At 39.3% G+C, this 25,524-nt stretch overlaps 3 protein-coding genes across 5 annotated transcripts; 1 reads left to right on the forward strand and 2 right to left on the reverse strand.

The window, feature by feature from the left end:
- mpzl2b (myelin protein zero-like 2b) lies at positions 1-3,269 on the reverse strand. The gene is made up of 4 exons (XM_020598880.1): positions 2,619-3,269; positions 1,851-2,020; positions 1,062-1,272; positions 1-763 (listed from the first exon to the last, which is right to left on the reverse strand). The coding sequence occupies exons 1-4, from the start codon at positions 2,677-2,679 to the stop codon at positions 594-596; spliced, it is 612 nt and encodes a 203-aa protein (XP_020454536.1). The 5' UTR covers positions 2,680-3,269; the 3' UTR covers positions 1-593.
- Positions 3,270-3,895: 626 nt separating this feature from the next.
- pafah1b2 (platelet-activating factor acetylhydrolase 1b, catalytic subunit 2) lies at positions 3,896-10,194 on the forward strand. Of its 2 annotated transcripts, none has more exons than XM_020598878.1 (6): positions 3,896-4,169; positions 4,724-4,805; positions 5,736-5,825; positions 6,055-6,171; positions 6,941-7,063; positions 7,438-10,194. In XM_020598878.1, the coding sequence occupies exons 1-6, from the start codon at positions 4,147-4,149 to the stop codon at positions 7,714-7,716; spliced, it is 714 nt and encodes a 237-aa protein (XP_020454534.1). In that variant the 5' UTR covers positions 3,896-4,146; the 3' UTR covers positions 7,717-10,194. The 2 variants fall into 2 exon arrangements, with proteins under 2 accessions (XP_020454534.1, XP_020454535.1); XM_020598879.1 differs by having other exon boundaries at positions 3,898-4,394.
- A 6,298-nt stretch (positions 10,195-16,492) lies between these two features.
- On the reverse strand, positions 16,493-22,270 carry LOC109959596 (transgelin-like). 2 transcript variants are annotated; one of them, XM_020599096.1, is made up of 5 exons: positions 22,094-22,270; positions 18,304-18,490; positions 18,034-18,205; positions 17,756-17,858; positions 16,493-17,637 (listed from the first exon to the last, which is right to left on the reverse strand). In XM_020599096.1, exons 2-5 carry the CDS (start codon positions 18,481-18,483, stop codon positions 17,493-17,495), a joined length of 600 nt encoding a protein of 199 aa, XP_020454752.1. In that variant the 5' UTR covers positions 18,484-18,490; positions 22,094-22,270; the 3' UTR covers positions 16,493-17,492. The 2 variants fall into 2 exon arrangements, with proteins under 2 accessions (XP_020454752.1, XP_020454751.1); XM_020599095.1 differs by having other exon boundaries at positions 18,304-18,493.
- Positions 22,271-25,524: the final 3,254 nt, after the last annotated feature.

Genomic DNA, 25,524 nt, shown 5'->3' on the forward strand with positions numbered 1-25,524 from the left:
AAATAGAGAGAATCTGACTCTACTAAGTGCAGCAGTATCACATATGAAGTGCTACTGTACTCTAGGGATAAAAACATTGATTCAACTGATGATGATTCAGTCTGAATACAATTCTATAAAACACAACAGAATAACAAACAATTTAAAAATAATTCCTTAAAAACATTTAATTGCTCACATTATAGTTATATGATGAAATCAAGAGAGAATAATGAACAGCAGCTGAGTTGGTGCAGTCAGCACTGCTGTTGTGAACAGAGGTTAATGATCCACACTTAGAAAAACAAATCATATTTACATCTCATCATCTACTATTTAAAAACTGATAAAATTCAGTTAATGCAATCAACAGCAATTTTTGGTAAAAAAAACATAAAAGTGAATAACAATTTGGCAGCATTGTACTGTATATCTCTAATACTGAAGCAACTGAACTACAATAATAGCTGAGAGGTTCACACTGGTGGAGCAAATGTAAAAAGAAGATGCCTTCTCACCCTCAACTTCCATTTGTCTCTTCCAGCAGACTGGACCACAGTCATTCAGACTCCATACAAGTCCACAGAAGCAACAGAACTCCTGCTCTCTGGCCCTCACAGCACATTGTGGTCCTTCAACCCTTTCGATGGATGCATCTCTATGCTGTTTTCCATTCGCTTTCTTTTGCACACCCTCACTGCCACAAATATAGCAAGGAGGATCAGGACTACACCACAGGCCCCTCCAACTGTGGCAGCCAGGATGCCAATCTCAGAGAGAGAAACTAGAGGCAGTGAGACCCAAAATCAGTGACAAAAGTGGGAGAAAGCAGCAGCAGAGCACAAAACAGAACTGACCTCTGAGGCCAGAGTAATGCAGCAGAATTGTACTACTGGGACCAATAAGGCACTATATTCTGAATATACATTAGAAACACTGATGGATGGCAGTTGATAGGAAATAAAGTAATATAAAAGGTCCTTCACCATTTTAATTAATTTTCTTTCTTTTTTCTAGTACATGACTTTCAATCTTCCCAAAAAGTACTGAGTCTTCTACTCATGCAACACTACCAGTCTAACCTTTGTTGACAACTCTGAGGATGATCTCTCCATTGCTGCCATGCACATCTGGTCGGTTGCGCACCTGGCAGACGTAGGTACCATTAAAGTTTGGCTGCACCTGCTGCAGAGTGATGGAACTGTCCTGTTTCATAATATCTCCTGACCACACTGCATGGCCTTGAAAACGCCCTGCTGAAGGAGGGAATGGCACCTCTTGGTAGTAAAACACCTGACACAAAAAAACCACACACAATCCAGAAAAAAAAAACTGTTATACAATGCCAAACAAATTAACACACTAGTAACAAGCTGCTGTAGCAACTTCAGACATTAAATGGCTGAAACTGCCCCAGATCTACATTAACACAACATTTTGCCATACTCATGCAAGGAATCTCTGTAAAATTATGAAGAATATTTCCTAAGAAACACAAAAATGACCCTCTGAACTGTCACAGGTTCAACTAATAGGCACAGCATACATGTTTAAAAGCCAACAAGAGTCATATTCACAGAGACTTGCAACTTATCTTGAATATAAATAAGAAAGTAATGTACAGGACAGTATGTGTCGCCACTGGCAGTAAGAAAACCAGCCACTGACTCTTCTCTTCTGGATATGACATGTGCAGTGCTATGCTTTTTTTTTTCTATGGGCTGTTTGAATTTTGCATGTGTATCAGAGCCAGCCATCAAAAACAGAAGAGACCACTAGCCTTATAAAAATGACTGGATTTCATTAACAATGACATTAAAACAATAAAAATACTTTAAGTCTTTTTTTTTTTACTAAAGTAAACAGTTTACCGACTCATCAGCTCCTGAATCAATAGGGCGGAAGTTCCAGGACACTATGACGGACTGAAGCGACACTGGATGAGTGGAACTGAAAGTGCACTTCAGTTTCACATCTGTCCCGTTGACCGCCTCCACCTCACGTGGAGTGTAAATCTCTATTGCACTGACATGGCGCGCCCCTGTGACAGAGACAACCAAATAAGAAAGAATGCTCATTAATAATTAACTGTATACCTCCACTGACTGACTCATTCACAGGACATGTTCAAGAGTCACACTGACCAGGCTACTAAGTTTCTCATTTCAGAGCAATTCATTAAACCATCCAGACAAGAGCAGAGCTGTGAACAGAGCACTGAAATGTGAATTTGTCTGCTTCTCTTCTCTTTCTTTCTTATCTCTGCTTGAGATAGCACGAACTGATTTTCCAATTTTCTTCATAGCTTCACTTCAGTGTACTTCAGTACAGCAAACAACCGCTGTGGGTTAATGATTACATGTATGTTTGAGTACATTAAAGTAAAGTCCCTACACTTTGTTAATCTACTTATCCCCTGAACCTGACCTTATTCTAACCATAAAAACCGAGCGTTGCGCTATGGGGGACAGTTTTAACCAAGTGGGACGCACATCTGGACCGGAGAACGAGAACAGGCTTCCACAGTTAGGCTAACAGTCCAATGCGCTCATCAGAGGAACTGCTACATTGTTTTTGCGTTAAGGAATGGCCATATTAATTAAACAGTGCACTACCTTCAGGAAGCTGTTCAAACTCACCTGGCAACAGGAATCCTCCCAGGGGAAGCAGAAGCCATATCCGATACATGGGATAAGACATTTACACTGCCTAAATTCAGGCGGAGTTTTTCCTCCTCTGTTCACACAAGTTTATTGAATTGGGTCAATTTACTGAAATATCACCACAGACTATCCGAATAACCGTTTTTCAAGACACTCGAGTCGCGAAAACCACACTGGATAGGGCGGCGTTCACTTGTTGCATAACCTCGTCTAACCCATCGCCCTCAATCGTTGTTCTGCAGTGAACTGTTTGCTGTTTTAGCGTTTCCCTTTAATTCCACACGTCATTGTTTATGGTGGCTTAAGTGAAGTTTTATTAGGAAGTGAAAATTTGTGGTTTTGCATTTAGAAAACATGTAGGCTGTTCAAACTCACCAGGGACAACAATCTGACCAGATGAACGAAAGTCAGAATCTCATTATACATGACAATGCACATGCTGCTTAAAGGTCACTTAATTCGAAGTTATTGAACTGGAAGAATCATAACGTCTGTACGTACAAATGCTGGTAAATGTTTTTCCTTGCAGAGTCTGAATGCGTTTGTAGTCAGTGCATAATACATCCGTCTGAATGGCACAATAATACTATACGTAAAGACACTTTTAACTTGACCATGATTCATATCTGCATACACAACTGAATTAATATGTAGCTGTGTTATTAGGAGTTTATTTCAATCCGTGTATATTATTTTAAAAGACCTACTGATAAGTAAGGTATTGGTGACTTGTAATTTAAGGATGATGATATGAAACGACTTAATGAAAATTTGTTATTTTTAATTTAATTTCCCTATAACACATAAAACAGAGACGTGATATTTCATGATTCCCACAGCACGAGAATGCAACATCTGGTCCATCGTCACCATGATGTATTGTGGTCAGCTGACAGCGAGCTGGGATCAGACATGGAAGGAAGTGGGAGTGATACATCAGTTCACCCCACCCCAACAAGAAACGAACCAAAACCATTGACCTGCTTAAACATTTTAATTTTATATCTGAATAGCTTTACCTCCTTGCATTTTCTTTTCTTTGTTCTCACTTATTTGATGTTATTGTTCTTTTTCACCTCCTTTTTATATGCCTAATTTTGTCATATTATACTCTAAATCCGCTGTTATACATCTATTGCAACGATTTGTAATGTGAAACTCTGTACTGTTCTACATTTTTGCTTAATTTCTTAAAAAAAAAAAAAAAAAAAAAAAAAAAAAAAAAACATCAGTTTACCCTATCTCTGCGGTCATACGGCAAAGATGTCTAAACAAAATGATACTTCCGTATGGAGATAAAATACCATAGCCATAGCCCGGCGTGTGAAAGACACTTAATTAATGTGAAATAACTAAAAAAAAAAGGTTGCTGTTTGAGAATCCAAAATGAAACGACCCACCCATGATTCAATGCGGGACTAAGTGGTTTAGGGTGTTGCTTGCCCTGTGATTGGCCTCTCAGGAATGAAGCCCTAGGAGAACGTGATAAGAGATATACGGGAAGATGCCTGACAGACACATCTCAGGGTAAACTATTCTACAGCTCTGGCGCACTGCAGTGTCCTGCAACGCCATTAGCATTTCGGCGCTGTCCCCAGGAAAGAGAATGTGTAGTTTCTTCTGGAGTCACCTTTTGTGTGTTCTAATCACAATCCGCTAACGATTGCTATCGAGCGTCGAATACACGACAACAGTGAAGTAAAGTTGGGGCAAAACACACAGAATCCGGGGGAGTAGAGAGCTAACGTCCAGGTAGCTTTTCTTGCAAATGAAGAATACGGTATTTCATGCTACGGTCGTCTTAAATGTGAAATTTTAGAGATGCAGCCATAACACTACGGTCATTAGCTGGCTAGCGAGCTAGCTAAGGAGCTAACGTCAAATAGTCGCTAACTAATCCTGCGAATTTTAATGGGATCTGCTCTGTGAGCCATAATCAGCTGCATTGAAAGCGACAATAGCCTACGTCCAGAACAAACCAGAAATAAGCCCGAAACAACACGAACCCATCCTTATAAAACGTTATGACAGCAATATCTATGACTTGTTTTGTATCAGTGAAGCAATGGTGTCTCCTCTAGGATGAGTGGTGAAGAACTGAACCCAGCTGCAGTGGCTCAGCCGGTGGAGGATGTACAAGGAGATGGACGATGGATCTCACTGGTTGGTGGTGTTGATTATTAAACTCGAAATCCCCTTGTGTCATTTTACATCCTGAAAATTTAACATATTTCTCAAAAGATCTTATTCATCGGTGTCTCTATGCTTATTCGTGGCATTAACCATGACTTGACAAGACACGTGAACTAAAACTTGTCAGTAGGGAAATGCATGTTTTAATTCTCTGTGGAGAATATTTTAATCCTCAGATGGATTGATTTAGTGGTCTTTCACCTTTAAGCAGACAGGTTGTGGTTGCTGTCCTATTAATTTTGCATGATTTACCAGGACGAGAGGACAAGATCCCACTGTCTGCCCACTGTCTGACTCTTCCCACTCCAATTACACACCTAGCAAACAAGGGTTATGTCATATATATATACACACACACACACACACACATACTAGTGTTGCATATGTAGTCGTATGTTATCACTCCATTAGTTTCAGTTTGTTTTTATTCATTTCTATTCTTAAGTTATTTTTGTTCCCCCACAAATTGACTACACAAGGAAGTAATTAGGCAATACATTCATCGTTGGATTAGTTGTGATAATTCCATTAGTGTGACTATTTGCAACATTTGTATTTCTTTTACAGCGCTACTTAGCTTGTTTGGTGGCACCTACTGGTAGGTCGACCTAAGTTTAGTCCTCCGAAGCTAAAAGGATAGAGACGGTCTGTTTTATTCCAAGCTCTCTGTCAGATGCGGCACCAAATGAGGCTCGACTTTGATGAGCTTGCAGGATTTTGTCTGATTTTGAAGGCTAATATCTAGACAACTCAAAACACAAAGGTGTTCACTCATATGGAGAGGTCTAATATTGAGCTAATTGTATTGTTTTCTGTGAATGAAATTTCTTTTTCATTTATCTCTCACAATTATTAGCTATATCAGAAGCTGTGTTATGACAGGTTTGTGTTTTTTTATAGCACACAAGATTTGTGCAGGAGTGTAAGGATGCTGAACCAGATGTGCTTTTTGTTGGGGACTCTATGGTACAACTAATGCGCCAGTATGAGGTGAGGCAAGCTATTTACACATGGCAGTTACATTTTATTTTAGTTTTTACTAAATGTTGTCACAGAATGCTGTAGTTCCACAGCATTAATGTGGTGTGCTGTACTTGTGTTTATTTACCTCACTACCTGAATGTAGTCTTACATCTTGTTACTGATCGGCATGCTTTATTTTATTGGCGTTAGTCACAAAATTAATAAATACTGCAAATTTCTGGATTTTTGTCCACAGGTCTGGAAAGAGTTTTTCTCTCCTCTTCATGCGCTCAACTTTGGCATTGGAGGGGACACCACCTGTAATGTGCTGTGGAGGCTGCAGAATGGAGAACTGGAGAACATTCATCCTAGGGTGTGACATGCCTGCCCCAACCTTAAGAAAAACATTGTTTAGGGGGAAAAAAAGTTTCATTTACCTCTCATATGCACACTTTTACATCTCTGGTGCAAAACAAACTTTTGAATGTGTAATTTATGATGGTGGGTTGATAAGAATTAGTATTCTCTTCTAAAACCTCATCAGTCCCTCTCTGAGCTCTTCCATCCTTAAGCTGTGTTCCAGCTGTCAGTCTTCAGCTCCTGATGAGCTGCAAGGACAGCGGATGGACAAACGGTCTTAAAAAGGCCAACTGATAGCAGAAATGTACTTGACAACAGTAGTTTTCATGTGTGCCTGCTTCATGTGCAGCAAAGATGTTACCGTGGCGGGCCATCACGTTTGATTGTTACCAGCGGAAGCTCTTTTTGTTGTGTTCGTCTTCGATGGCTCAATAAATAAAACTATGTGGAGCCATATTTCTATAAAATCCTGTAATATTACTTTATTATTCTTTTGTTGTCTTTCACAGTTCAGTACCAGCTTTGTCTTATAAACAAATGCACATGTACTGCTGTCAATGAGAAGTAGTAAAAGCTCAGCTAGTATTTACAACAGCTGAGTACAACTCAATTACACTTGGCAACTGCAGGGAGAGACAAACTGTCAAGTCATGTATTGTTGCTTTAAAACATGCATGTAGCTGTCCCTGACTACCTTATCTTGTTTAATGTAGCTGGAGGAGGTGCCCTGATGGTGCACGTTTGTGCTCAGTGAAAGTGAACATGTCTGTGGTCTTTTCCAGGTGGTGGTCTTGTGGGTGGGAACTAACAATCACCAACACACAGCAGAGCAGGTTGCAGGAGGAATACTTGCTATTGCACAACTGCTTACCTCCCGCCTCCCCAAGGCAAAGATAGTTGTACTGGTAAGTTCAGGTGTATGCCTTGTCTTTTGCAGCCTCAGGCTGGCATTTAGCTCACTTTGTGGTCAGTTTCCTTCTACAGTTGTCGCACTGAGAAAACAAGGTTCCATAAAAATACAAGACAGAACAAAATTCTTTCAGGTTCTTTTTTCCCCTCCCCTTTAAGGTAAATGCAGGTTCTAGTTAAATGAACAAGCAGGTGGCTTTCCTTCCAACTAGGACATTTAGACTACAGGGTGAAACAAACTGATAATAGGCCAGTTTTAGAGAAGCAATTTTAGGCTCTTTTACCTGCAACTAAAATTCAAAATATCAAGGATTACCTCTCAACACCTTGACCTTCATAAGGGAATCAGATCTATTTTTGTGGTCCTCAGGGTCTGTTGCCTCGAGGGGAGCGTCCCAACCCCCTGAGAGAGAAGAACACTGCCATTAACGAGTTCCTGCGCTCCTGGCTGCCGCGATTGGGCCAGGTTCAGTTCCTGGATGTTAGTGGAGAGTTCATCCACTCTGATGGGACCATCATCCCACGGGATATGTTTGACTTCCTTCACCTGACGCAGACAGGGTACCGTACTGTGGCCAAACCCCTCAGTGACCTGCTGCTTCAGATACTGGAGGAGACGCCGGAGGAGAGACGGGCGGCACTGGTTTGAGGGCTGTGGGCAAACAGCACGTTTATCCTGAGGCATGTCTCACCCACTGCTGTGGGAGCTGGGGGGGAGACATGTCTCTGGTATCTGAAAGAGGAAGGTACCCTGATGGGAGTGGGCACATGAGGGGTGTGGGATCACATTCGTGTGTGGAGAAGTGCTGAAGGACAGAGGCCTCTCTACCGACATAGACACTGTGAGTGTAGTAGTAAGCTCTATTGCTAAAGGACCAACAGCGGTCAGACTGCTCTGAATCATTGGCAGATGGGGTATATTGACATCATGTGTGACTTCAGTGGCACATACACACACACGCACAGATTAATTTTGGCCTGTGGGTGAAATGAGCGTTTCCTTATGTCATTGTTGCCACGGAGACATGATACAAAACAGGAAATCACAATGTAATTTTGTCTTCATTTTTTTTGTTTGATGTCTACAAAACTGTTAACTTTGCATTCTCTCTGTACAGTACACAGCATACAGAAGGCAGATTGTTATCCAGCATTGTACAATGTTTGGATTGTGACTGGGATGCTACAGAGCAGTGGTTCCCAACCTGGGGGTCAGGGTCCCCAAGGGGGTGCAAAGAAATATCAGAGGGAGTCGCAATATATTTTAAGGAAGAATATTTTTATTACACAAAACAATGTGTCTTTTTTCCTGATGTTTCTCTTTTTTTTTCTTTTTTCCTCATGAAACATTGGATGCTCAAATCTCTTCAGGCTGCTAGAAATCCTAACAATCCAAAAAGTGAAGATCACTCCTTGCTTCCTTTTGAGCATCCACAAGTCAAAAAGGTTGGGAACTGCTGCTACAGAGGGGCCACGATGCACACTATGTAATACACTGAGCAGTATTATAAAATATGATGATTTTGCTTAATGTGCGATCCTGCGAAGCAAACGGCATTTAAAAAATTTTACTGTGGTAGTTTTGTCAGTCCAGTTCTTTATGTGTACTCATATACTCAGCCAGGTAAGGAACACACAGTCTACTAAATGTTAATTTTTTGTGAGCACAGTGTAAGTATGTAGGCATATTTACTAATTGTCCATCAGTAAAATATAATAAACAGTGGATATGTGGAGGGGCCACACTAGATCACTACTTCATTCCTGCGTCACCTGAAACAACCAAAACCTGGCGCTGTGTTCGCTGCCTGCTTGTTTTAAGGTGAGCCTCAGCTTTGCAACGTGAGCCAGCGTTTCTGCATTAATTGATTGAATATCAAAGTGAAGCATTCATACATGCTCATTAGTGATGTTACGCTGTTTAATGTAATTAATCGAATCTAATTTCTTCTTATCTCAAGAAGTCTTCTAAACACCCCCAACCCTACTGCTTACATTCAGTGTTCCTGTGACATCCAGAAGATGTTTAATTTTTTATTTGTATAATTTCACCATTCACCAATAGATTTAGTGTGACTTTTCATTTTAAATGTATAGAAATGTAACAATCTGTCCCTAATGACTTTTGGACAGTGTCTATAGTACCTGTTAAAGGGCATTTTTGACTAGAAAAAATATTTTAGTGCCTCATTTCAGGCCGTGATATTCCAGTGGTTGGTTGTGCGGTAGCACTGTAGTGCAACATTGCACTTGATTTTACTTTTTACAACAATGTAAAGAACAGTTGAGAGCAAAAAAACGGTCATCACATTAGTTCCAGTCTTCCTGCCTTCATTTTACATACTAATTGTAACACAAATTATTTACAGATACTGGACTGTACATGTATATACAGAATTTTACTCTAAAGTACATATGGTTTCTCTTCTCACCTCTTTGTTTCTGCTGTTGTATTTGGCATTGACCCCAGGACCTGGCACTTCTACACAGTAGTTATTGAATACCTTTAAGTAGCCACATGGTTAAGCTGCTACATATGCTATATAGCCATATAGCTATTGAATATTATCGTGCTAAATGCTAAAAAGCAATCACACCTCATGTCAAGACAACCATTCATGTGTGCACTTGCACTGTAGCAGTTTCTTTTTGGCTTCTATTGTGCTACGACTGGCTGAAAGTTTTCTGTCAGGCATCAAATTATGTGATGTTATTGCTAAATATAAATAGTGTATGCTTATGTGTGCCTTAAGTGTTCATGGGGATGGCTGTGTTTCTACAGTGTCTAGAAATGGCCCCAGTTGTAAATAAGACGTGAAGCTTGAGATAATGATGTTTGCAGGAGGGTCAGGTGGTTGGAGGCTGTTTGGTGCGATACAATATTTGTACTGTTTTGGCTTGTCACATTACTGAAACAAACAAAACAAGGATCTAATCCTGTGTTTGAGTGGTCTTTTTCTGTGATCGTATTTGAAAGTAGGCCTAAGAAATAAAGACGCATAATTCTCAGTCACAGGGTTTGGATATAAACTGTAGCAGTGTGTGTTAGTGTTTCACATTTACCAATGGGGGAACCAATGGGGGAACCATGTCATCAGAGAACTAAACATTAAAGACACTAGCAAGGCTTGCTGCTTGTTCCACTAGTTTCCTATTGCCAAAATAATTTGCTTTGGACATTTTATGTTTCTGATGTAATACTTGACCAACAGCACTCCGAGGTGATGTAAACGCAGGCTAAATTGTCATAAGGCATGCTGCAGCGTAAGTTGTAAAATATGTAGTTAGTAAACCATTTGCTCACTTTTGATGTTGCTCTTATTGATTTTAGCTGTGACCCAAAACTGTTGTGGTGTAGATAAAATAGTTGTTCCATCTTGAGGCCCACGCAGCAGACCGTGAAGCACTTTAGCACATTCAGCTCAGCCTATACTAAACAACATACAGTAAAAGTTCTGTATGCTTGACTCACCTTATGAGTTCCTGACACAGAAAGCAATGACATGAAAATAAGCATACAGACACTGTGTCCACAGAAGGCGACATTTAAATATCCACTTAATGTTTTTGTAAATTTTCAGAGTAGCTGTGCTGACTGTAAATATTTGACCGCTCCTTCTGTCAACACACTGTGTGAAAATGGGAAATGATAATGATCTAATCCCAACAGGTATTAACAGAGGTGGAGGCCTCACTAGCCAGTAAGCTACACCCTGATTAAAGCCTTGTGTGTTGATTCTGCTCTGTTGACTTGATTAAAATGTGGCTGTGGTTCAGTGTAAACCAGCTGAGCAGTGTACCACTGTAGCATCTTGAGGTTGGCTAATAACACAGCACAGGGACTTAGCAGGGAAACTGGTTCTATACTAAAATACCTATTTATTTAAAACTTCAGCAATGACATAATTTATTAAGCACTTGGCCCAGAGTGGAAAATGTTTAGCAACAGTGCCCACATTCTGAACAATTGAAATCACAGGTCTGCTGGAGCAGGAGGTCTGTGGTGTGCCAAGCTACAGTATCTCTTCAAGGCAGGCTTATGAATGAAATGTCCAAGTGCTCCCAGAATATTTCCAGAAATTAAATGCACTCCCTTGGAAATAAGTATTTTCGTTTCCTGATTTAATAAGTCAAAATTTACTCATGGGGATCAGTTTCTTTGATCACCATGCAATACAAATAATATTTTGGTATGACTGCTCTCAGATGTTATTGTTTTAAGTGCATATTTGTGCTGGCTCCATTTTCTGTGACCCCGGTGATTTTGTATTTGTTGGTCAAAGGTTACAAAATATCTTTGTAACTTCATAAGCAGAGTATATAATTTCCAGGGCGAAGTTGTTGTCATTGTAAAAGCAGAAGTTTAGGAAGCTCAGAAAACCCCGTAAGAAGGTTTTTGGTGACTGGGTTTTAGTAATGCTTATCAGCAGAGCAAGTATTGATTGTACATCTGGAGTCTGTCTGCTGTCATCAAGACATTGTGGAGTGTTATAGTGTTTGAACTGTGCTTTTTCCTGTGGTAGTAACCCGCTTCAGCCAGGTGAGGGTCCTCATGAGCTCAGTCTAATGCAGGAAGGTACTTGGGAGGTTGTAGAGATTTTGCTGGTCTCATGTTTTTTTGTTTGATTTTTGTTTTGATATATAGAGTATGTGATGGAGCGAAGCAGTCTCACTTACACTATTATATTATTAATGGTACAAAGGTGAATGTTTAAATAGAAAATCACAGTGTTAGGCACATTCTCAGGCACTCACGTCAAGACTTTTTTTCTTTGAGGAACTCCCCATCCTCTGCAAAAGGCACTTTACAGCTACTTTACAGTTACTGCAGCAGCTAGTGAGATGATGAGGTGCAAGACTGTTGTGTTGGTTTGTTTAAGTCAGTGCTAAAGTGCAGATCCAGTCTGTTAGAGAGTTTAACTGAGGCAGCATTTCTTCAAGGTAAACTTCGAGGATAGAAATGGACGTTAACTACACATTCTGAGCTTTCAATTTGGCTTCCTATCTTGGCATCTGACTCTGTGGTTCATCTTTCAGATCTTAATGTTTGGCCTCAAACCGAGAGTTTGTAGGAGGAACACCTGCTTCCTCTCATATTACCCACCATTTGCACCTGATACTCCTGTGACCTTAGTTATTCACCCTCTTATCATTCAGTGCAAACACATGAAGAGCTAATGCCACACACAGTAATACTATAGCACCTTCTTCTGTGGTTCCTGATCAACTTTATTTATGCCCATGAGCCATTCACACATGCATTCAGTCTTCATGTTAACCTTAGTCTCGAGGCAATGTTTTTGTTCTCAGGTGACATCCATGGTGTCTTGCTGCAGATCTTTCATTTGTCTTCATTTGGAAAACCACAGTTCTACAGTGAAAAACTCATAAGGAAGTTACACCTCTCTGGTAGATGAACTTTAAAACATGCAACTAATCTGAGTTATAATTTAGTGCTGGAGCTGCAAAAAGTGCTGTATTATCTGTTTTAATGCTTTGGTAACACCATCTCTGCCATACTTAGACAGTCCAGAAGAACTAAAGAGGGCCTTTCTATCCATGACCATTTATACCCGCTAAAGAGGGCCTTTCTATCCATGACCAGGTTGCCCAAATTCATTTATACCCATTGATTTCTGTGCTGCACTTCTCGATAACTGTCTTGGTCGCAAAGTTAATTCAGCAGCTCTCAGGTCATGCTGTCCTCTTCATATCTCTTTCAACCAGAGCTATTATTTCATGACTGCGGTCTTTTGTGACGTCACTTAATGACCTTGAACTGATATTACTCTGCTGCACACACACAAAAATGAAAATCATCTCAAGGGACTTTACATAATGAGGTCAAAACATTACAGTATTATAGAGAAAAACTCAACAAATTCTCCTTGAGCAAGCACTTGGCAACAGTGGGAAGGAAAAACCTTCCTTTAACATAAGAAACCTCTGATAGGACCAGACTCAGTTTGGGTGAGTGGAGATCAGAGAGAGAAAAGGAGACCATCAAGAAACAATGAACAAACAAAACACCGGGGCTGGTGACTGCTCAACAAAAACACAGACCTCCAGAGGATACCTGCAGAAAAGTAGAGTACAGGGAGAGATGACAGAAAGGAGAAAGCACAGGATATGTGAGAGAGAAGACAAAGTTAATGACGTGCACTAGTGGCATTAAATCCATGGGGAGTGAAGAAGAGAGGAGAGGTGCTCAGTGCATCAGGTCCCCCTGCAGTGTTGACCTATAGCAGCTTAACTAAGGGATGGTTCAGGGTCACTAGAGCCATTCTGGGAGCTGGTTCTACAGGATACTCTGTCACTTTTGTAAACTCTATGAACCACAGGCAGACCTGCATTCTGAGAACAAAGTGTTCATCTGGGATAATACTATGAGATCTTTAAAATACAATGGAGCTTGATCATTAAGGACTTTGCATGTAAGTACTGTACTAAACAATAAAAGCAGCCTTTTGAGCTGTTCTAGGCATACAAACAATCACTCTCTCTACTAGCCTGTTTTTCTCTGCAGGATTTAAATAATTACAAACCTGTGTTGTTCTTGGATTGCATAAATCCGCTCACTTGTCCTCCTCATTTTGTGCAATTTATTCACTGGCACTGCAACTTCTGAAAAGGGTGTTGTCACTGGTAACTCCAGGCCTGACACTTTTTACCAACATTGTGTACAAAACAAACATGGCTGCAAATTAAAGTGCGAGTTGCCTCTTATCTATGGTAAGATATACAGGTATATTGTAAGAAAAGATATGCACTGCAAAAATATACATAAAAAAATAAAACTTTGCACTGAGAAGTGTAACATTTAAACCAGTAGAAATGTAATACTGCAGTTGATCAGCTCTTGGGATAATGTATAAACCAAGGAAAAGCACCTAAATCCAGGGCTTTTGTTTAGGCCACTGAAGAAATCAGTTGAACTCTTAGAGAAAAACTGAGCAGCACAGTACCTTTTGGTGTTTAAAGGTTTGTGCGAGGATATTAAGATAACTTTTATCTTATGTCCATTTTGTTCCCACTGGACCAAAATGAATCTTTAAACAAAATATGTCACTTGACAAACCAATTTCACAGTGAGAACAATTAATAGCTGGGGTTTCTACAGCAAATGGTATTTGCACTTTAAGGACCTCTCATCCATGTTGGGTTAAAAAAAGTAATGTTTGCTGCTAATGGACCTTGTAGTGAGATTGTTTCATCAACTAGGAAAGTTACTCTACTGAACATTTTACACTTTGTGCCTGGGATATGTATGAGACAGTGAAGCTAGACCAGCCAGGAATTACTAGTGCTGTGACTTTGGCATAATCCCTCACTGGCTTCCCACTCACCAACACCGCCAGTTATGTTCATTATGGTCAAGAGAGGTTCCACTGCCCGGGATTCAAGTCTCTGCAGTGTGACCACTTTTTCCACTGCGTCGCTCGCTGTTCTCACTTACTGACTTCACTAAACCGTATTAGTTCCAGCCAGATAATCAGATTGGAAGGTTGTTTCACTTACTTGAGTCTCAAGGTCTGGAGCAGGTTATTTTGGTTCAAATTTGGGCCTTACCAGTGTTTCCAAGTGTTTGTTTTTGACTTGTAGTCTTCCTGCAAACACATTTTGACAGCTTACAAATGTATATGGTTCCTGACTTTTGAAATAACCGTCAAATTACCTCTAGGTGTTAGAAGAATCAGCCCTCTACTTCGGCCACTTGAGCAATGAAGGCTCCTCTCCTTACCTTACTCACCAACACAGTGGTAGCTGAAGGAGAAGGTATTACATCAGCCCATTCACATTCTCCCAGACAGTCTAAGGATTTAAACTGGCATCCCTCCAGTCATAAGGCAATGTTAACCTCAAGGATATTGTCGGTACTGTTATACCCCTGTATGGCAGCAAAGTACATTCCACTGCGATGAGGCCATGATGTGTTGCTGTTTCCACACTTTCATTACACTAGAATCATTTACATAGATACCCAACCTCAGTCCTCAAAACTGTCAGGGTCTATAAAAAGATGGGAAATGTAGTTTTTTCCCCTTGGATTTGTCCATACAGATGCAGTGTCCTCCTTGTTACAAACCAGCTTCAGTAAAGGAACCACTGCTGCCACATCACGTGTTTCTGTTCATATCATTCACAAAAACACGAAAAAGGAGTCAGAGTTCCAGTTTAAAAGTGCATGTACATACTATGTTAATTGACCCTTGACATGAACTCGAGAAGATGTGTTTAGTAGTTTGAGACTCAGAGAGCTCGCTTATGCCAATGCACACCAGTCTGCTAGTGCTGAAATAAAAATTGCTATTCAAATATTAATATTGCAAGCTGTAACACTTTTTGGCAATTATACTGTATCTAAACTACAGCTGAGCTGATTAATGTTCCGCAGCTTCATTACCAGAAGAGTAACTTTTAATATTGAGGCTGTTTATCTCACAGTTTATCTCACCCCATCAGAACAAAGTGTTATAAAAGTCTATGTGAAATATTTAATATAGATGTAAGCATGTTTGTTTTTAATGCTTTTATTGTGAAAATAGCAGATTAGATGGCTAAACATGAAAGAATTAAAACATACATCACCCAATAAAAAACTGCATATTTACTGTATTGTTTCCACTTAATTTATATCTGTAGTCATTTCTCATGAATTTACACAAATCTACATTGTTGTGTCATTACATAAAGTACACAGAGCTTCCTGTTGACAGACCAAGAGTAAAAAGGAAAGGGAAAAGGAAGTCTTTCTGTTTGCCCTCTCTCTGCAGTGATCACTCCTGTTTAGGGAGTGCTCTCTGATTTCCTAAGTTCCGTTCTACCATGTCTTCTTCTTTGTCTGACCTCAGCCATCTTAATCTCCTGTGTCGGACTCCATCTGGACATTTCTTTTAACAAAGAAGTACCACTTCTCTTCCTCTCACCAAACCTATGACTTTCTTATTCTCACTTCTTTCTTTTATTCTTCACCAACTCTGGCCTTTTCTGAGGCAGTTCATGCCGGTCGGTACTCAAGCAAAAACACAGTATTAACAAAACCTTCATATTTCTACTCTGTTTCTCTCCTTCATCCAACTGGGTGCAGCTAGGACAGGGCTCTGTCCTGACCCATTATTATTCCCTCCCATCATTTTATTTCCACCCATACTTTTTTTCACACAGATTTTATCACATCTGCTTATCTCTGTGTGCAGAACAGCTCAGGTTTAAAGCAAACAAGGCTAGGAACTTTTCTATAGTTGCCTCCAGAAACTTTGACATGACTATAATGGGTTGCTGTGCACGGTGGTTAATGTCTGTCACTAATTACCTGATGCCAGCCTATCAAGAGCCGAACAGTGCAGTGCACGATCAATAGCTTTATCAGTAGATAACAATAAAGCCTAATGTTCTTTTTATCTAATCATCACACAAGAGACGCCTTACTGTTAAATTGAACTTTATTTCAAAATTGTCCATATATATGATGGATTAAACTCCAAAAAGAGGGTCTAGCATATAGATCAGATCGATTACGGTAGGTAACTGAGAGTATCTGACTGTAGATTGTGTTGTGGAGCATTCAAAACACACATGTATTTTAAGTTTTTTTTCTTAAAACCTTTTTTAAACCATGCAATTGACTCTCTAAACTGGGATAGACTCAACTATACAAAAAGATTTGCATGTTATAACCTAATAACTTCAAATGTACTAAACATTCCATGTGCTATCTTCCAGATAAGCCATTTGTTTCAGTTCATTTCAGTACACAATGAATTGCGGAGACTTGAAACTCACTTGAGAGAGGTAAGCTATCACTTTTGACAATTTGTCATTCATTGTTGTTGAATTTCCAGAATTTTCCTTGGTGGTGCATTCACAGACATCCTGACAGAGGTGGGTGTAGGTCACACATGTGCAAGTCATAAGCAAGTCTCAGGTCCTCAGATTTGCAGCTTAAGTCAAGTTGTGTGGCTTGAGTGGCCCACCTCTGCATCCTGATGTCCAAGAAGTGATAGCTATGTTGTATGAAGAGCAGCATATTCAATAGCATACTCAAATAAATTGAAACCAGTGTATGTCTGGAAGGTAAGAAATCTAATATCTTATGACTTTCAGTAATGTGAAGTCAATTTGATTTTAAGGTAGTGAGTTAAAACATGCAAAACAGCTGGAATGGAAAACAACTGGAATGGTCTAAGAGAAGGTATTATTTACAAGGCTGCCTAACAGAGCACAAAAGTACTATGTAAAATGCTTTCTTTGGTTGTTTTACTGTTAAAGGTCTGTCTTTATGTGTGTCTGCTCAACATGAATTGTGTGTACATGGTCTTATTGGTCCCTGTTTTCATCCAGTTTAGTCTTAAAAGCAGTCATGTCACACTTCTCCTAATGGCCAAAATAAGATTCAGTGTTTCACCATCCTTGCTGACAGGCCTTTCAGTTGATGATCTGCCTTGGTAGTCCGTAGCCTGTCATACCAGCTTGAGATGCTCCTTTATTTGTGCCCATTTGCAGGCCGATGATTTTTTTGCCTTCCTTCATCTGTTCCTCTGAGAATTCTCTCTTGTTCTCTTGGGACTTCCTGCACACATACAAACACACAACTCTTAGTCCACAATGCCACTCCTTAGCACTGAAACCTCCTTTGTTTTGGCAACTTCCCACAGACAGACTAATTTGCATTAAATTCTCCTACATACTTATGGAACCAGCTGGGGTCTCCTCTGTAATTCCCATCTTCCTTTGTGACTGCCAAACTACCCAGAGCCAACATGGTCGTCTGGACAGCAGCCATGTCTTTGCCTATAGATATGCAACACCCTCAAATGAAAAAAGCCCTCACCAAATACAGGGCAGAGACAGTGACAGAGTACAGCATCATTTCTTTACATATACTGCAATACATCTGTACTTAACTGTAAAGAAGACTAAAATAATGTAATATTATAATACAGATTAGTTCTGCTGGTAGCCTTGCCTTCAAAGAGGTCTACAGTCTGGAACATGTCAGTTTTGGTGACTCCATAGTTTTCTGCAGCTTTGAGGAACATAGAGATTTGCTCCATCTGCTTAAAGGCCATGGTGGAGGGCTTAATAGTCTTGATTGGTTTGTTGGCTCCATACAGGCTGTTGATGAATTCACACAGCACCTGGAGACACAAAGAGCAAATCCTTCTAAATATACTGTACACAATGCGAGTCCCAATGATATATAGAGATATTATTTATATTCAAACCCAACACTCACACATCCATCCTTGAGCCACTTTTGGAAGCCGATCTTGCCTGGTTCAGGCTGGCCAACTTCAGAGCCACACTGGGCAATGATCCACTGCACCAGCCTTTCCTCCACTTCTGGGAGATATTTCTTGTCAATCTTGTTCTGAACCTCAAGGCTCAGGCCATAGGAAGGACCTTTGTTTGCCATTCTAGTCCTGCTGGGAGGGAAGGTTTGAGTTAGATAGGCAAGTGGCTTAACAAATTGTACTTCTTGGCAGCGTATTCTGTCTTTTTCAATATGGACATTCAGTAGATGTAACAACATTCACATTGAGCTCAATGGCCTGCTCATACCGCAGTTCTGGCCAGCAGTCAAAACAAATAGGATTTTAGTCACTCTCTTCCTGATGCGTGCATGTGTAAATGAGATCTGTTTTTGTGAGAACTGACATTTCAAACCTTCAGTGAGCAAATCAAATTTTGGCTGGTCTTCAGGGGAAGTGTTGAAATTAGGCAAATAGTGCTGCTGATTAAAGGAATTGTTTAATATTTTATGAAAAAATGATTATTCACCTGTGGGGCTAGCTAGCTACTGGTTATATCACTTGTTTAATTCATACAAAAACCAAAGTATAAAAATTGTTGTTTTTACAGTTCATTTTTTATGTGGATTAAGAAAATGACCTATAATGTGTTAATTTGTAAGCTTTACAGATGCTGGTAGGCATTTTTGTTACTTTTGCACAACCAGGCTAACTGTTTTCCTTTGTTTCCAGTCTTTCTGCTAAGCTAAGCTAAGCAGCTACTGATATATTCAATATTCATGCATGACAGTGGTAAAGTATGAATCTTCTCATCAAACTCTCCACCAGAAAGAGAACGCTCATATTTCCCAAAATGTCACACTGTTACTTTAAAGTTAGACTTAGGAGAGAGCTGAGCATGTGTCTGCTGTCTATTACACAGTACAGCAAAATCATCTTTATTAATCATAATGATACAATGTGCACATTTCCTCATACTGAGTAACAATTTTCATTATCCAGATTGTTTCAGAGTCATTATTTAACATTTTGTACATAGAAATTGAAAATGCTAAACATCCTAATCCCCACTGTTCTCTGTATGGTCACCCTATGTCATTTATTAATGCAGTATCAGTTTCCTGTTAGCTTCAGCAGAACCAACCCCACTCCCAGCATCCTGTTTGCTCATTCATTTCCTTCCTCCCTCCCTGACAAAGGTAGCTATGTGTTTATCGGGCTCTAAACAAAAACATACTAGTGCTCACTATGGAAACGACCTTTAGAAACTCCATCAAGGCTGTTAATTTAGGAAAGTATGAGATAGTGTGTGTTAACCACCATTTTCCGGTTATTGCTTCTGTAGATCTGATCCACTGAGTTGCACATTTCAGTAACTTTTCTGAATATCTAAGAAATCAGATAATATATAGAGATTATTAAAAGTGATAGGAAAGTCCTCCTGCTTTTACCCTGTATCACTTCCTGCCCAAGTATGTGCACACAAATGTACACAATAAAAGATATACTTTATATACTATATGCATATTTTGCATTGTAAAAGTCTGGGATTGCATGTGCCAGTGCATTAATTTGGTATTTTGGGGGGGGTTTGCAGGCAAGCCTGACTGAATATGTGGCATAAGGTACATTTGTCCCTTAAGGACAGAAAGAAACACCTATAACTTTCCATGCAACACAGATGTTTGTCAGTTTTATATAATAGGTGTTGCTAGTTTGACAAATCATCATTGTGTCTAACTGCCCCACACTGGAGCCCTAGCTGCAATCAATCACCCTGTTCTGTTCATTGTGTGAGACTGGAGTTGTTATTTAGGCACGTGAAGGAGAAGCAGCTTCCCGTCTGCTAAGTTCTTCCAAAAACAGCTCGTTATGGGAATAAGGGTGAAGTAAATATCTAAACATCTGAACTCTTGTACAGTCTATTTCTCAATCAGAGGAGTTTCATCTGTGATGTCCTGACATGCCCAGAGAACATCAAGCCACTGCAAACGTCATGACTTATCTTGGCATGGAGTGAACAATTAAGAATAATGAAGTCTCCTCTTTCAGATTAACCCTTAATCTAACCTGCACTTAGATCTCTGAGTTAGCTACTGGGAGCATCTTGTAATCACAGAGTTACAGCTACAACCCCCCAAAAAAACCAATATGTCAATAAAAGTTGTGTGCTTTATAAACGAGCAGATGCATTGCTCGTACATGTTCTGGCAAAGAGATAACTACAGGAACACATTTTTATTGTAAATCATTATATTTCAAACTAAGTAATACTGAATTTTATTTGTTTCTCTTGTGATTCAAAATGCCACAACTGACTGAATGTGTCTAAAATGTGTTTAAATATGTTGCAATGAGAGGATTTTGGGAATGAGCCTTTGTTATGTACTTCAGTGGTCAAAACCTCATCAAGTTAGCTTTCTGACTTGTATAATGCAAAGTACCTGTGTAGCTGCTGTTACATTTATATATAAGTTATGCAGCTTACAGGACATATTTATACATTGTAATTTATTATAAATAATCCCACTGTTTACTGTAGATAGTATTTGTCTCAAGTTAAACTGCCTCAGCTACAGTGGGCTACTACTTATATAAATACCACACCTTTTATTTTTACTATTATTATTCAAACAACATTTGGCTGAAAACCTGCTGCATAATAATACAAATGACTTTACTTACTTTTTCACTAAATTATTATTTTGAAACCTTCAGTAGCTCAGGAGTCTTAATAACTTTTCCATTAGTCCTCTGCATTACCATCCCTCTATTTTGTTCACAAAGCAGCTCCCACGTGTCATATATAGGGTTAAGTGGCTCACTCAGATGCAACTCCAGTTGCTGTTAGATTTGTCATCATCCATGCCAATTCATAAGCCTTTGTTTAATAGTAACTTGTAGCCATGTGTTACAAAATGTTTCACAGCTTTCTTGTATTGTAAAACTTCATCATCAATGGTTGCTATCTAAGTGAACACACCAACACGCATTGTGATTTGGGTAGTGGCTCATTTAGTTCAGTTAAAGTGCTAAGAGCTTGTTCTGAAGCCTTTTTGGCATGAACACAAAGGAAATAAAATGATAAACTGGTTCACATGATTATTTCTGACATGGTTATGTTTTCCTTTAACCCGCACAGTCCCAGCTGAGCCACACTTTTATTTCAATGATCTTTTTTTGATCTTATCACTGAAGACAGAAAGAAAAGCCCAGACATCACCTGATTTCATAGACTTGAAGTTATCTCACAGTCCAAAGCACTCGTTTGCATATGCAGTTTTACCATGGTCTATAAATGTGACAACACATGTGATAGACACATGTTGAATTTTACTGTCACTTGACCCAGCAGTTTGGTGTTCAGAGCATTCAGTATATTAAAAACAGCTCTGATAACACATATCTGATGAGAGATTTGTCAGACTGGCCCTATTAGCATTGCCTGAAACCATGAGGCCTCACAAAAAAAGGAAAAAGGAAGATAAAAAATAAAATAAATAAACAGGATTTCACAACAGAAGAATTCCCAGACCAGAAGTCATCTAATCCATAAAAAAGACTAAACTTTAACTGAGCATTTATTAAACATGAGAAAGGGGGAAGGAGCCAGAGAGCATGGGTGGGGTGTACGATACATTCTACTGCGCCTTTCATGTTTCCTGTACAGTTAGTCACAAGCTCCACGCAGTAACAAAGAAGTCTTTTGAGTGACCGCGAGAATCCAGAAAACTGAGAGTGACAAATGAGGCCAAGAGAGAAGTGTTTACTTACTTTGTGTAGTAGCTCTCAGGTGAGTACCGGTGGGTTTGGGCTGGTGCTGCTGTGTTCCCGTTCTTGAGCTTCCTCACAACACAGTGCAGATTGTACTGCACAGGACAGCCAGTATAAATACGGCAAACACCCTCGTCTGAAATATATGACTTCACCACATTCAGCAGAAAGAGGGAGCAAGTGAGAGATACGCCTTCAAGTCCTCTTATTTCACTCTATGGCCCACCCCTTTGCTCTTTCTCTTTTTCCTTAGTCAAATTGTAATTCCTTACTTTGGAGAAGGATGGGAAGAAAAAAGGCATGCGACTGGGGTTTAGTATGGTGACTGAAACAAATTCTCGCTCTACCACAAAAAACAAGATCAGTAGGGAAGGAGGGAGAGATTAAAATCTCCGAGAACAGTGACTTCTAAGGACGCATAGGAAGAAATTATGGTAATTAGAGACCAGTGTTGCAAATGTAGGAGATTGTTTATTGCCTTAATTTAGATGGGTTATGTTTGAAGTGTCCCAGATGTGTCTGAAACTGAAATAGGAAGCAAGCAGCTGTGGAATGTAAATCCCTCCTCTATGTTGAGTTTCATATCAAGAAACTATAAAGCGGAAGAAGGACAATTTTTTCCTAATAGTTGAAAATGTAAACTCAGGCAAATGGAGCCAGCACTTGTCCTTGCACACAATGTAAGCACAGCAATTACAGCTGTACACTCGAGGAGAGACACTCCCTTCAAGGCATTCCAACCATGTCAGTCAGACAGGAACAAGTCAGGACCTGGTGAGGTTTTAAAACAATGACATCAGATATGATAACATTGTGAAGAGGAGACAATGTGTGAAGTCATCGGCTGAGCCCATGGGTCATGAAAATGTAGGTGTTAGGACAGGCTGGGACAGGTTTATGTCAGCTATGTTTTGTGTGATTTCACCTGACATTTAACAACCAACCTGGAAGTGGTTTAGTTGCAGCAGTAGTAGGCTACATATGGTTCCTCATTCCTGCCCACTCATGCGCTATCTGTACCTGTATATTGCCGCCAACTACTTCACTGTCACTGCTTCCTGATTTCATCATAAGATTTTATTCAAATACAGTAAATTCTGTATATTCAGTCAAGTTCATTTCAAAACAACACCAAATAATAAAGCAAAGGAACATGTAATATTGTTTGTAGGTACATTAAATCAAAAGTAGTCTTTTAGTACAGAAGAATTAACATGCCCAAATTGAAACAAATAAAGCAAAAAATTAAATAAAGTGATGCTGCCCCCTGTCTGTAATTTGACTGGAATTTCACAATGAAAAATATTTAAAAATTTTATTTTTCTAGCACTTTTCTAAACAAAGCTGTTACAAAGTTCTGCACAAAATATAAATATATAAAAACAAAAAACAAACAAAAAATAGCATATAAAGTGTAAAATAGTATAAAATAATAAAAACACCATCACATGAAAAAATAACAAAGCTCCGTTACAAAAATACCTCAAACTATACCAGAATTAAACGCCTGTGAGAAAAAGTAAGTTTTCAACAATGTGCAAAATGATGTCAAGTTAGTCGCATCTCTAACTTCAAGTGATAAATCATTCCAGAGTTTAGGGGCAGCCACTGCCAAAAGGCTTTATCTACAGTATAGCAAAAATTTGCTCCATCTCGACCAGCAAAAATATTATATTGTATGGACAATAATATAATAATGATGATAATAGTGTGATAGTAATACAACATTCAGAAAATGGCTGTTCTTCATAATAAATACTTTTAATTTACACTACACTAGTTTTATAAGTACATTAATCAAAAGTTTGTATTTTTATGCCTAAGTAAGCTTTTTATCCAGGACTTGTAATGAAGTATTTCTACAACATTACTACTTTTATTTAAATAAAGTGTCTGAGTACTTTTTCCACTATTGGTAACAACCCCTAGTGTATCTACAGTGAACCAGTTGACAGTGTTACTTTAAGGATTGTTCATGTTCAACCAAATGAAGGATGTGTGTAGGAACATTGTCCAGCAAACCAGTAAATGGTGAAAATACACACAGATGAGAAATTCCACATGTGGGTGAGCTCCAAGCAAGCAGGGAACACACCCAGCATTTCTTTGGTTTCCACTCTGAGAGTTTGCTTGGACCAAAATGGTACTAGTTTACATTTTTCTCGCTGTGCAGTATCACCTGTCCTGAACTTTCCATACTGAACATTATTCAAACCTTTTCTTGTATTTAAACTTTCCATGTCCAAAATGTGCTATTCTCTCATTCTAGATACTGATGAACCCCCCTGTTCCTGCAGATAGCAGGCGACATCCACTCTTTAACTCCTCTTAAAGTTAGCAACAACCAAAAGCACACTATGCAAACAATGTTCTTAGTGGCTAAATAAATGCAATTTTCAATAGGAAGACAATTTGACATATTACACTGTCCTCCAGTAACAACCTTGTGCTGAGAACAGATTTATTGTCAGGTAGGCGACGCACTGCTGGGTGTGAATGATCGTGCTGAGAGCTGCTAATTGAAAATGAAATCCCTGGTGGGCACAGCACTGTGATGTCATCAGGGTGTAAAATGTGAAGTTGTTACATAGAAAAAGTATGTTAACAAATGGAGAAGAATAACTGAGCACCAGGGGGGTTGTCAGAAGAAAGTTGTGTAGGGTTATGTTGTGTTTAACCTCAAAATGAATAATTCATCTATAAACTTTATTTTGGGGTTAAAAGCCGAACAATATCCAATGCTCTATAAAATCTGACTTGGTGGTTTCTTACTTTTAGGAAGTTATAAATACTCAAAGAGTGGGCTGTCTTTGGTCATAACATAAATAAAGAAATCAGTTTTCAGCAGTGTATCTTTAAGTGTGACACAGCACAGCAAGTTTACAGATGCTGGAGCCCTTTAGAGTGTTAAACCATGCTACAGTAGCAGCACAGCTCCAGGGATGGCAGTGTGTAATACACATAGGCTGTCCACTGGTCCAACGGTAACAATAGGATTGACTGCCATTAAATTTGGTTCATGTCCCCCTTAGGATGAAATGTAATGACTTTGGTGAATCCCCAAACTCTTTATACAGAGCCATCAACAGCTCAAATTTTTCAAATTTTTCCAAATTTGGCCAGTGCTTTGTCTTATGATCAAATACCTGGAGCACTACTGACATTAACATTTTTTTAACCTTTGAAGAAATATTGGCTGGGATGATACAAGGGACGGGAATCCTGATTATATTTGCTTATTTCTGTAATGACTGACCCTGTGACCAAATGCCAACTTGAAACTAAATGCTAATGTGACTGTGTACTGGAGGTCAATGAAACTGGCTCTCTGCATACTGAGTAGTCCAACCAAAGAGAATTATTTCCATTTCACTTTTATTGGTTTCATAGAATTCCATGCATGCAATGAACCCTTTTGTACTCATCTTGTG

The sequence above is a fragment of the Monopterus albus genome, unplaced genomic scaffold (genome assembly GCF_001952655.1).
Source record: "Monopterus albus unplaced genomic scaffold, M_albus_1.0 scaffold39.1, whole genome shotgun sequence".
NCBI classification, from domain to species: domain Eukaryota; kingdom Metazoa; phylum Chordata; class Actinopteri; order Synbranchiformes; family Synbranchidae; genus Monopterus; species Monopterus albus.

Coding starts and splice junctions, on each gene's coding strand:
- LOC109959596 (XM_020599096.1), bottom strand. CDS start 18,483: ATGGCAAACAAAGGTCCTTCCTATGGCCTGAGCCTTGAGGTTCAGAAC. Junction 18,206..18,303: donor AGTGGCTCAAGGATGGATGT/GTGAGTGTTGGG, acceptor TTGTGTCTCCAG/GTGCTGTGTGAATTCATCAA. Junction 17,859..18,033: donor GACTGTAGACCTCTTTGAAG/GCAAGGCTACCA, acceptor GCATATCTATAG/GCAAAGACATGGCTGCTGTC.
- mpzl2b (XM_020598880.1), bottom strand. CDS start 2,679: ATGTCTTATCCCATGTATCGGATATGGCTTCTGCTTCCCCTGGGAGGA. Junction 2,021..2,618: donor GGGAGGATTCCTGTTGCCAG/GTGAGTTTGAAC, acceptor TCTCTGTCACAG/GGGCGCGCCATGTCAGTGCA. Junction 764..1,061: donor CCTCAGAGTTGTCAACAAAG/GTTAGACTGGTA, acceptor CACTGCCTCTAG/TTTCTCTCTCTGAGATTGGC.
- pafah1b2 (XM_020598878.1), top strand. CDS start 4,147: ATGCCTGACAGACACATCTCAGG. Junction 6,172..6,940: donor TGGAGAACATTCATCCTAGG/GTGTGACATGCC, acceptor GGTCTTTTCCAG/GTGGTGGTCTTGTGGGTGGG. Junction 7,064..7,437: donor AGGCAAAGATAGTTGTACTG/GTAAGTTCAGGT, acceptor TGTGGTCCTCAG/GGTCTGTTGCCTCGAGGGGA.